Below are 12166 nucleotides of genomic sequence, written 5' to 3'. Positions count from 1 at the left end.
CCGGAGCTGTCTATCGATTCTTTTATTTTTCCCTTACTGGGAGCAGTTCCTGGCTGATTAAAAGAAACCTGGCCCACGGTTTGGCCAGGAATCAGGTCCCTGGGAGCTGGGAGTCATGCAAAGGTCTGTGGGTCACCCCACTTCTCCTTGGGCTTTACGCACAGAGCGGTGAGGACGCGGGTCTGGAAGTCCCCGAGAAGTGGGCAGTGAATACGGCCGCGTTGGTGACAGCGGCAGCAGCCGGGGGGGGGGGCATTAACGAGCCCATGGAGGGAGGCACCCGGTGGACGCCCACCAGGAACGGGACCCAGCGGCAGGCGGGACGTGCCTGCCGCGCTCCCCTCGGCGTTCCCGGGTGGTCCTCACCGGGGTTCAGGGGAGCGCGGTGCCGGTGCTGCCGTCGGGGCGGTGAGCCTGGAAGGGGCGTGCGTATCCCTGCCTCTCTGATCCTCGGATGCGACGACGTCGTGAACGCGTGCATCCATCCCTGCCCCGCTGCCGAAAGTTTCCTGCTGTTCCTAACCCAAATTCGGCTCCTTCTGCCGGCGGCCTCGGGGGTCCTTGCGAGACGGGCTCGGGCTGCTGCCTCGCCCGGTGTCCCAGCGCTGAGCAAGGGTAGGAGAAAACGCCAAAAAGCTGCGGCAGCCAGAAAGGCAGCGCTGCTGTCCCCGCTGCCAACGCAGACCTGGCTCCGGCAGCGCTGGCAGCGGAGAAGGGCAGGTTGCTCTCCATCAGAGGCTGCGTGTCGGTGCCCTCGGCCTCTGCACCCCCCCACAGCTTGGGGGGCATTTCCCTCCCCTGCTGCACCCACCCCGTGGTGCTGGTACCCACCCAGGGACCCTGCGGTGGGAGGCAGGGCTCGCTGGACCCCCAGCCAGGTCTGCAGGTCCCGGAGGTCCAGGGGACCCCGTGGAGGATCTGGCCCCCCTCGTCTTTGGCGTGGGGATGCTCAGGGATTCGCCTGCAGGGATGCGCTCCCCTGGGTCTGGAGGCACCTGATGGAGGGAAGGGGTGGGGGGGGGTCACCCCAAAACTGCCGAGGGTCGCACCCTGGTGCTGTCGCTGGCGGGTCCCCGGCTGCGTACAGCGGGGAGCGGATGGATGCTCGCTGCCTGCTCACTGCCTGCTCGCTGCCTGCTCACTGCCTGCTCGCTGCCTGCTCGCTGCCTGCTCGCTGCCGGGTTTACCTTGCACGTCCCCATTGTGTTGGGCCACCTACGCCGCGACGTTGCCATAGCGACTCTGCAATCTGAGCTGCCCAACTTCTGCCCGGTTTCCCTGCTTTCACCCCCAAAAACCTTTGGCCCTGCTCCCTGGCCGCCCTCGCCGCGCCCCGGGAGCAGGATGGGGGGTGGAGGAGACCCTGGCCCCTGTGCTGGGGTGCGTGGCTGCTGCCTGGTCCTGCCGGCGCGGGGGCCAGGCAGTGATGGGGCAGAGAACCCCCCCCCACCCCATCACGAGCAGGCTGGGGATGTGCTGAGCACCCAGCCCAGACCCCAGGGAACCTGCAGCACAGGAGGGGTCCCCGACCTTGGCCGTGGGGGCCACAGAAGGGACATTTGAAAGCTCAAAGCAGGCGGTTTCGTGGCTGATCCTCAGCAGAGCGTTTGTCCTGATGCGTCGCTGCTGGGGGGGGGGGGGGGGGGGTTGCTGTAAACAGATGTTGTTGCTGATTTGGTTTGTGTCGGCGTCAGGAGAGGAGGGGGCTTGGCTGAGGGTCAGGAGTGCAAATCCACTGATGTCCAAGGGCGTTTGTGCTCTGCTGTCACCCGGTCAGAGACACCGCGGCGCGGGTCAAGGCTGAGGTTGCTGCTGGGGAGCTGGCGGAGCTCTCTGGGCGAGGAGGCTGGTGCCCGGGCGGACGCAGGGACGGCGCAGGCAACCGGAGCAGTGCAGCCGGGCCGGGGGTCTGTCGGTGGTGCCTGCCTCGAGTCGCTGCCACAGCCTGCTGGGGCATCTCCGATGACGTCTCCTGACGGCCATCGGAGCCTCCTTGGGCTGGGGACTGGAGAGAGGCGTAGTAAACCCCAAGCCCCTGCCTAACGATGGCCGTGCCTGGAAGAGGAGCAGCAACGCAAGTGTCTCGGTGCCCTTTTGGTGGTGGGGTCTGGGCTGGAGGACGCACCCTTAGGAGCCCGGGTGTGATGGGAACCAAGCCTGGCGCTGCTGCGTTGCCGCCTTGTCTCGCGCCGGCCTCCCCGCGTGCTGGGGTGCTCAGGTTCGAGAGGTGCTTTGGCAGCAATGGCGAGACCTCGGCTGACAGCATCTGCAAGGCCGTGTCGGTGTCGCTCCTCGCTGTCTGGCTGCTGTTTGCATTCGACTCTCTATCTTGTCATTTTGCTATTTCCACTTTATTTCAGTTTCTCTTGTGCTGAAAAGCATTAAAAAAGCTTTAATAAGGAGAAATAGATTAAATTCACTTTACTGTTATTTTTCAAGGAGATTTTTGTTTGTCAAGACTGTGCCTGGGGGGGACTCTATCAGAAACTGGAACTCCTGAAAATGAGTTAATTAAAAAGCCAATGAAACTGCCTCCGTCCCTCCCGTCGGTGGAGTGTGCTGGGGATGCTGCTGCTGTCCATTTGAGAGGGACGCATTCGGTCTTGCCTTGTTAATCACTAACAGATTTGTGCTGTAATTGCTAACCAGGGGAAGTCTACCTTGGTCGAGGCAGTGACTCACTTGGATTTCATTTACCTCCTGCTCTTCTCCTGGGACAATCACAAAGGCTGGTGTGTTTTTTTTTTAACTTAACTACAAAATGTTCTTCTCTACATTCCCCCAGCCCTGGTTTTCCTCCCTTCTACAGCGCGCGTGCGTGTGTACGCGGGTGCATCTCTCCGAGCGTTCGCGTACGCTCGGGTTCCCTCCCGGCCAGGGCTCACAGGAACATCTCAACCCCCATTTGGCACTTGCACGCGTGCTCCAGCGCCGAAGCACACGCGTGCACATGCCTGTGCTTTGGGAGGGCCCCCAGTCCTAGTTAGTCCGTCATTTTGCAGCATCGTGGACATGACTTTCATTGTAATTATGATCTCAGCCTTTGTAATTCTTCATACCTTCTGCGCAGCTCTGCTGCCAGCGAGCTGCCTGTGTTATCGGTTGTAACAAGGCTGTCGCTTCAAATCCTCTCTCGGACCATTATCTCCCTTTGATGCTTTTGAAGAGCCAGCGATATGTTAATTCTACCTTGGCCCTCTCCTCTTCCCTTCGCTTTGTACAAATCCACCCTTGCCAGCCTGGCCGGCTGCCGCGGTGCTCACCGGGGAGCTCGGGCTGTCCCTGCTCCGTCCCCTGGCTTGGGGGGAGCTGGGGGGAGCGTTGAAGGCTGTGGCTGCTCGTGCTGCCCTGGTCCCCTGTCTCTGCACATCTCCTGTGCCCCGGAGCGGGGTACCTGTGTCGCGGGGACACGTCCTTTTTGCTTCGGGAGATTTGGGGTGGATGGAGGATGAGGGAACGGGAGGACGGGCTGGGCAAAGCGCCGGTGCGGCAGCAGAGCCTGCGAGGACAGATGGAGCCCCCGAAAGGGCTGCGTGACGGCGTCCGTCGCCCGCTTGGCCCTGGCAGGCAGCACCAGATTGTCGGCTCTGGACGGCCCTGCCTCTCGGCGGGGTACGGGCAGGGCAGGCAGCGCATCCCCGAGCCCCCCGCCAGCCCGGGGCCTGGCCCCGGGGCTCTGCCTGGGGGTCCCACGCGCTCCCGGGGCTGCCAGCAAAGGGGCTTGTCAGGGATCCAGGGACCTGGGAGAGGGTGGGTGCCATGCCGTCCTGGTGCGTGCTCTGGGTCACGCTAACCAGCCCAAACCTCTTCCAGAATATTCTGGATTCCCTCCCACAGCACTTGGGGTTCAGACAGGCTCATCACCGGTTTGATGTGGAGTGGCTCTGTGCGGTGGGGATGTAATTTATGGACTTTGTGATAAGCCTGTCCAGTCATCCTAAAATAATAAATAAAATACATACCAAGGGCTGGCATGAGATAGGATCAGTAATATCAGGGTCTGAGGAAAATTACTGAGACTCTTCAACAGCAAAATAAAAAGCATGAAGGGGAAAAAAATAAAAGTTGCAGAAGTAAAAAGTCGGGAGCATCATCTCCCTCCACAGACTGGATCGGGGTCCTTCAGGGACTGGGACAGACTGGTTTGGCCACAACTCTTCCCAGCAGTGCTTGGAGTATTTGGCTGAAATCCGCGATCCCGTTGCGGAGGCCCATGGCAGCCATTCAAAGCGCAAGGGGGTTGGGAGGGGGGTGAGCATCCCCTGGGTGCGAGGGCAGCGTGCCCGTGCCTCCAGGGACCGGGCATCTCTGCGCTGCGCTCCCGGCTCGGGGGTCTCTCGCCCCAGTGCCCTTGCCTGGGTGTGCTGGTGGGGAGAAGCAGCTGCTGGAGCCTGGCAAGGGAAAGGGGTGAAGGATTTACTCTGAAATCGGCTGTGGGTTATGGAGAGTCCCTGGCGCAGGTGTTCCTGGGAGGTGGCCCCCGAGCCTGGCCTGGGGGAGTCTGGGTGAGGGCTGCCGAGCAGAAGCACGGCTACAAAACTGCTGCCCTGCGCAGCTGAGCTCGAGACGTTTCCGAATCAAGGCACGGCGTGTCAGACCCTTGAGGAGCTGACGCAATCCCGCTCACCGCTCCGAGACAGCGAGATGGGCTGCTGTCTCCCGCGGCTCCTCTAGCCGAGGAGGAGCGCGCTGCCGGGCGTGCGGCCGCAGCAGCCTGAGCTTCTACCCGGGGTCGGACGCTTTGGCTCGGCACACGGCGTGGCTGCGGTTTGGGCTTTGCCCTCACGCACGGCCACGCCGGTGCCGGCTCTGCCAGCTCGCCTCGCGCCCGGCATCTTGCACCGGGAGCTGGGGCTGCAAATTGCTGCTGATGCAGCTGGCGTGTTAATTGCTGGATACGATGGATGGCTCCGTTTGGCACCGCAAGGCGTTCTGAGGCTGTTTCTCACTGCCGTGCTCCTGGTGTTTTGGAAAAGCTTCACGTGCCCAGGGTAGGCTTGGATCCTGCTGGTTGTTATCTCATAGAGCCTGGTAATCGCGGCTCTGGACGTCTATTTCTGGTTCTGCTTCTGAGTCACACTGTGCCCTTGGAAAAGACCTTTGTGCCTTGAGGCTTGTCTGCGTGAAAACCCTGTGCTTGTTTGACTGAAATCACTTTTAAAATAGTTTTGGTTCGGTTGAGGCAGAACTTGATCTGGGTCTGCTGATGCCTTATGGAGTATTAATGCGAACTGCATCTTGGAGCAAGAGCATCCTGCTGATGCTTGAGGTGGGTCTGACCAGTCAATTTGTGTTTATACACGGAGACTAGATCTCTGTTCACCTTGTCAGCAGAAGGGTTAATACCCCAGCAGCAAATCTGCCAGAGGATCGTTAAAGCCCATTGATAAATACTCTGTGATGCTCTGATGTTACTGCAGCTTCTTTCCCTGCTCCCAGAGCGCTGCGATAGGAGACTCCTTGGCAGCCACCGGGCATTGCAGGGACTGATGGGGACTGGGAGCTTGGTGCAGGAGCTTGCTTTCTATTTAAAATTATAATAATAATTATCCTGTAGGTAAAAAAACAGGTTTGCAGCCACGGTGATTGTGGTGGGGAAATGAACACTAAAAAAGTGAGGCGATAGGTGGGTGTGAAAGGGAAGAAAAGAGCAGTCAAGAACTTTGATCCTAATAAAAAGACCGTTGGGACAGACGCTGCTCTGCACCCGTTTCTCCCACCCCACCCATCAACTGCGCGTCTCGGTGATGTCTAAATGCTTCCCCTGCCAGCAAGGTGGATCACCCTTCTTGTCACCAGGTCTAATTTCTCTCCTGCTGGGTCCTCTGCCTCCTCAGAGTCTCAGGGCACAGCCGGAGCTGCCCGGGCTGGGCTGCGTGGGCGCTGGGGACCAGCCCCGGGGTGGGATGAGGCTGCTTGCGCTGCTGCCGTGCCCAGCCCGTGCCCTGCTCCGAAGCGCTTCGCTTCGCCGGCGGCCCGGAGCGCTGGCGATGCTCGGCCCTGGGGTGCTCTTCGTCCCCACGTTCTCCTCTGAGGACCTGCTGGGCTCCCGCAGCCCCGTCCCGGCCGTGTGAGCCCGGTGCTGCCCTGGGAGTGGGGTCCGTCCCGGCTGTGTGAGCCCGGTGCTGCCCCGGGAGCGGGGTCCGTCCCGGCTGTGTGAGCCCGGTGCTGCCCCGGGAGCGGGGTCCGTCCCGGCCGTGCGAGCCCGGTGCTGCCCCGGGAGCAGGGTCCGTCCCGGCCGTGCGAGCCCGGTGCTGCCCCGGGAGCGGGGTCCATCCCGGCCGTGCGAGCCCGGTGCTGCCCCGGGAGCGGGGTCCGCATCTCCCAGCCCCGCGCCGCTCCGCTGCCCGACGGTGGGTGTTGCGGCGAGGCGTCCCCGGGATGCTCGGTGCCATCTCCCGCTGGCGATGCTCCGCGGGTGGCTTGGAGCAGGAAGCTCCCAAGCTCTCCAGCGTGCCGGGCTGCGAGCGGTGCCAGCTCCTGTCACTCGCTGTGGCACATCGGCTTGGCACTGGTGGAAACGCTGCGGAGAAGCCACAGAGGGAGGTAGCAGGGGCAAAGAGGGGGGGTTTGGAACACCCCTTTAAAAATGAAAATTATTCTGGCTTCCAGCACCGACTCCCAGGGCAGCAGCCTGACCAGCACGTGCCGGGACGGTGTGGGCATATTGGTGACTCCAGTCATGATACTGGGTTGCCGTCCCGCTCCCCGCTTCGCTCTGCTTCGGTCGCTTTGCACCCCAATCTGCATGCAGTGCCCGTCGGCGTCCCTGCCTGCCTGCACGAGCCTGCGTCCCCTTCGCCCGCCGGAGCAGCAGCCCCTTGGGGGGGGACTTTAAGCAGCAGCGAGAGCAGCTTTAATGTCGCAATTTAAAGTCGACAATTCTCAAAAGGAAAACAAAAGTCAAACCAGAATCTTAATGGTGTTTTTTTTGTTTTGTTTTCTTTTGTTTTGTTGTTTTATTGTTTTGTTAGCAACCCAACTACTGGAGCTTTAAGGTCAGTATTTCGGATTTTTCGTGCTTCTGCTTGAAATGCATGCCCTTTTCCACGCTCGCCTCATCTCTGTGTCTGTGTAGGGGGGTGGGAGCTCGGGGGTTTGTTTTTGAGGATTCCTGTGCCCAAGTAGCTTGTTCTCGGCTCGGCAGCAGTTGGAGCCCGTGAGAAGGATCTGATGCTTTTGGGTCGAGGGGTTGCGCAGACACAACCCTGTTCTCTGAGAGGGGTGAGCCTGTGTCCTGCCCCCGTTCAGACCACTGCCACCCCACAGGCAAATCCTGCTGCGTGAGGGTTCTTTGATTGCAGCAGAGGCCTGAATTCCAGGAAAAGGATGGATCTGTTCTGGATGGGCTTGGAAGCCCACCTGCGGAGCTCCGTCCAGGTGCCTGCTCCCAGGCAGGGGTACAAGGCTCGCTCCGATTTCCAGCCTCCTCGTCCTCGTCGTGAGAGCTGGGGAGCAGAGCCTGGTCCCGCCGAGCGCTGGGACCTGCCGAGCTTCCCACCGCTCCGTGCGTCGGTCGCTTAGCCGAGTTTGGCCGTTCGCCCAGCAACGCTTCCCCTCTCCGCGCTCCTCCTCTCCCTCTCCCCTCGTTCCCCGGGGAACCCGGGGCTGGTTCTGCGCTGATGGGCAGGGGACGAGCTCGGGGGTCTCAGGACGGGGGGTGCTGGCGGGCTGCTCCCGAAAGCTGGGCTGTGCCGGCACCTCGCAGCAGGTGGGGTTGGCAGAGAGGGAGGAGGAAGGGGCTTTTCGACACGAATGCCGTGCCGGACCCCAGAGACCGGCGTGTGTTTGGCGTGTGGAGGGGCCTCTGGACCAGACAGCGAAGCCATTTGTTCGGCTGCGGGAGGGGAAGGGGCAGCTCTGTCCTGCGTTGGCCATCGCATCTCTGTCTCCATGCTCTGCTCTGTCGCTTGGGTGTGACGGTACGAGGCTGTTCCCGCAGGCGGAATGGCGGCATCGTTAGCGTTCGCTTGATTGCGCCGGGAGCTTTGTGCCTAAACCCACCTTTTCCAGGCTACACAAAGGGGACCCTGACCGGGAGTCTCCTGGCAGCGCCGAGGGTCTGCGCCCGCCCGCTGATCCCTGCCAGCACCTCGCAAACAGTCGCCCTATTGTCTGGCAGGGTGAAGCACGCATGTCATCGCGGTTCCCCTTCCTCCCTCCTCCTCCTCGCCCAGGGATGCGGTGGCAACACGTCAAGGTCGGGCGTGTTGCTGGATGACCTTGGCGGGTTCTCCCCGGTGGCTTTGCTCTTCCTGTGGAAAAAACAGGCGCTTCCCTTGGCTGGCAGCGGAGGGGTCGTAAAATGCAGAATATGTGCACTCGTTCCGAGTTGTCATTCCTGAAGTGCTTGCAGGGTAAATCACGTGCGAGCGGCGGCTCCCCCCGAATATTCAGCTGTCAGAGTTCGCACCGGCCTGTTCCAGCCACTTGCTCTCGGGGACATTCCTGGGACTGGGCGGGGAAGGCACAAAAGCCTTGATTTATTTTATCTTCTTTTTTAATTTCTCAATTGTTTTCTGAGTAAGAACTGAAACGGGGCTGAGCTTTAGGGGTCTGCCCACCTGAGGAGGGGTCCTCGTCGGCAGCGGCTGGGGGGTTGCACCCACAGAGGGTGGGTTTCTCTAGCTAGGCATATTTTCCACCCGAGCTTGGAAGTACTTTGCGTTGCGAGCGGAGCATCTTCCCCGTCTGTACCCACCGTGGAGGGGCGTTCTGGGTTAAATCCCCCTCCGCTTCCCGGCGAGGGAGGCTCCCAGCTGCCTGACCCCGCTACCAAGTGGGGCATGAGCCAGCGGCAGCTGGGGACGGCTTGTCACCGGGAGAGCCCTGCGGGGGGCTGAGCCTGGCGAGCAGGGGCCCGGGGGCTTCCTCGAGGCCACCGCAGCCACCTGCAGCCCCAGGGGTCTTCTGTAGCTGCCAGCGTGGCCTTCAGCTGGGAAAGCTGCCTCCCCCCGCACCGCTCTCACCCCAGAATATAATTTTCACGGCCCTTTAGGTTCCCTGTCTATGTCCAGCAGCCACCCGCTGCTGTGGGTGCAGAGCCAGCCCTTCTCCATCCCTTGGCTGAAAAGGGGGGGCTGTGGCCAGAGCCCCAGCTGATGGGGATTGGAGGGGATCGGGTGATGGGAAGGGCTGTGCCAAATTCCCAAGAACACCCAGGGACAGGGCGAGCTGCTGCTGACAGGCACCTGGGGCAGGACCTGCTCTCCTCCTGCCCTGGCATCGCCCGTCTGCCTGGGGACGGGCAATGGTGGGCGCTGGCTGCGATCTGGGGACTCTCCAGGTGTGGGTTTTGGGGGAGAGGGGGCCCTGCGCTGCTGTGTGTCGGTCTCGGTGCTGCAGACGAGCAGATGCTCTTGTGTGGCGGTGGTGGTGCCGTCATTGCGGAGAGGGATCTGGGAGATCGTTTCATCCTCGTGTCCGTGGGTCCTGCTGCAGCCTCTGCCCTGCTCTGTCCCCCTGCCCCATGCCCCAGCGCATCCCTGGGATTGCTGAGCTCGCTTCTAGATTGAGCCAGCCCCGCTCATCTCACGAACGTCCCTTCCTGCCAGCTGGGTCAGGCTGTGAGCTTGCACGGAGCCATCGATCCAGCCGCGCCGTGGCCACTGTCACGCTGCTGCCGGTCCCGAGTCCCCAGGCAGATGCCGGAGTCCCTCGGCCAGGACAGCCTGGTACCCACTGCCTTTCCATCCCCTAAACCACATCCCGGCTCGCAGCCCCCCTCCCTGCCATTTTGGGGTCACTCAGACCGTGTGCTGGGTGTCAGCCTCTCCTGGGCGGGAGCATCTCAGCCCTGCGCTCTGCAGGGCTCGGGGGCTTCAGGGCCACATCCCTGGATCCGGGTGTCGGGGCGGGGGGCAAATCCTTCCGCAGGGATGCAGCGGGGAGGGGGCTGTGCCCCGGTGAGCCGCCCGGCAGTACGGAGGGCTGGGGGCTCCCGCTGTGCTAACGCCGGGGGGTGGGGGGGGGCTGGCTCCTGGCTGTCGCTCGTGGGCTGGAGGAGCTGTGGGAAGGACCAAAGGCAGAGCCTGGGAAGAGCTCCTTTGGTGCTGGGACTTTCAAAGCACATCAAAGGGACGAAAGCAAAAGCTGGTGGGGAAATAAATGACTAGGATGTGGAAGGGAGAAGGGGGGGGGACACAGGACACTTTTGTCTTTAGAACAAGTGTCTGGGGCTGTGTCACCCACGTTGCGCTGTTGCAGCAGCCGTTGGCTTGCTCGGTGCTCTGGGCTGTGGCTCCTCTTCCTCCGGCACGGCCAGGAACGCCGCGTCTCTTTAGCGGGAGCCATTTCCGTCTCGCCACCAGGCCGGGGACGCGAGGCGGTTGCCGAGCCGGTGTTACAGGCAGGCAGCGATATTTACTTGCAGGAGATGAGCAAATAGCAGGCAGGCTTAGCTGCCGTAATGCTGCCGCCGCTGCAGCAGCCCTCCTCCCCGCGCCCTCCGCGCGGCCTTGGCGGCCGCCGCGCTCCTCGGGGACCGGCGTTAACTGCGCAGGGTTGGATCGCTGGCGCTCTGCTTTCGGGGCGCTTGGCTGGTTTGCTGACCTGTCCGTGGGAGCTGCTCTCCGGTGCTGGGTTGTCTGTTGGTCCTGGGTGTTGTCGCTATTTATTATCGCAGCCGGGATGAGGGTAGCATCCTTGGTGTGGGAATGGGGAAACTGAGGCACGGTGACTTTGCCTGAGAGTACCCGGGGGAGACCCACCAGCACGACCTGCAGCAGTGTCCGGGCTGGCGTCCCAGCTTTGGGGCTGTTTACCTACAGCTGCTGCTGCTGCTGAAGTTGCTTTTTTTTTTCTTTTTTCACTTCAAACCAGCCCCTCGGAGCCCTTTTCCCGAGAGGCACCCACACGTGTTCGCCGGAGCCCGGCCTCCCCGTGTACAGCTGTTAAAGCAAATCATGTCTCAAATGCCAAAGAGCTGAGCCTTGTCACCTGTCACCGTGAAGTCCCCGTCACTAATGCTGCTACCCCGAGTGTCCCCGCTGCTTCGCAGCCTGTACCGGCTCCCCTCCCCCGGTGGCTGCAGCCCTGCGATCCCCAGCAAGGGCTTGTCCCTTCTCCCCCCCTCCTTTCTGCTGCTTTCTCGAGCTTGGCTTTGCCTCTCCTCCGCCAGCGTCCCTGAAGGATGCAGTAATTTGCTTATTTTTGGAAGATGCTGTCACAGAAGGCAGCGTCGCCAGAGAGCAGGGATTGAACATGGCCACTGCTCAGCCCCGGCGAGGAAAGGGGTGGCCGGGGTGAACGTCCGCGCGGGGTCGAGGGAGCAGGGATGGAGGCAGGACTGGCACCTTCACCCTCAAAATTACCTCCTGCCATGTACCCCTCCATCATCCGTCTCCTGGGACCACCTCAGCCGCAGGGGAGGTTTCTGGACCCCCCTGCCTGTTTGTCCGTGGTCTCATGGTGGGGATGCTCCTCTTCCCACAGATGCCAGGCTGGACGTGCCTGCTTGAGGCACCGGGAAAACGGCTCCAGGAACAAAAGGCCGGGTGCCTTTGCTGGGAGGTTAATGATTACCCTCCCCGCAGAGCCAAGGTCGCACCCCGCGCCGGGAGATGAGGATGAGTGGGCACAGCGTGTCCCGTCACCCGTGGGTGCTCCCAGCTCCAGCCCTGCCCTGGGTGCCAGGACCTTCTGCTGCCCCAGTGCCCGCAGCAAGACTGCTCCACCCCAGTGTTTTTGGGAGGAAAGCAGGGGTTTTGGGGACTGAACGCAGAGTCCTCAGCGTGGTTGGACTCATGGTGAGGTGTGGCGGGGACAGCCCTTGGAGCTGCCTTCTCCCGTGCCAGCATCACGACCCTGCTGCCCGTGCCCGAAGAGGGACACGGAGAGGGACACGGGGAGGGACATAGAGAGGGATGGCCACCGTGGCTGCAGCCAGCAGCCGTCAATATTCATGAGGCTGCAGAGGATCCAGGCTTTTAAATATTCATCAGGCAGGCGAAGGCGTGAGGCTGTTGGTGCCAGCAGGAAGGGGAAAACATGCAGAGAGAGGGGCAAGCAGCCACCCGTGTCCCCCGCGCCGCTGGCTGGGCCACGTCCGAGGGCCAAAGGGTGTTTTCTGCTTGGAAAGGCGACATCCAAGCATCCTTCGCGGGGCCGGCCAGCTCGTGTGCTTGGCAGGGCAGGCGTGACGGATGCTTGGTGCCACGGAGATGCT

General features: G+C 61.8%; 1 protein-coding gene across 15 annotated transcripts in view; it reads left to right on the top strand.

The window, feature by feature from the left end:
• SRCIN1 (SRC kinase signaling inhibitor 1) overlaps positions 1–12166 on the top strand; it is an 84365-nt gene that overhangs the window by 40403 nt on the left and 31796 nt on the right. For 14 of the 15 annotated variants that reach the window (XM_075443464.1, XM_075443462.1, XM_075443468.1 and 11 more), the window contains one exon: positions 6975–6998. The exons of the other annotated variant lie outside the window; for it this stretch is intronic. In XM_075443464.1, the coding sequence (XP_075299579.1) occupies positions 6975–6998 (24 nt within the window). The remainder of the gene's footprint in view (positions 1–6974; positions 6999–12166) is intronic. 15 annotated transcript variants of the gene reach the window in all.

The sequence above is a fragment of the Opisthocomus hoazin genome, chromosome 26, assembly GCF_030867145.1.
Source record: "Opisthocomus hoazin isolate bOpiHoa1 chromosome 26, bOpiHoa1.hap1, whole genome shotgun sequence".
NCBI classification, from domain to species: Eukaryota; Metazoa; Chordata; class Aves; order Opisthocomiformes; family Opisthocomidae; genus Opisthocomus; species Opisthocomus hoazin.
This window is presented reverse-complemented; position numbering and strand designations above follow the sequence as displayed.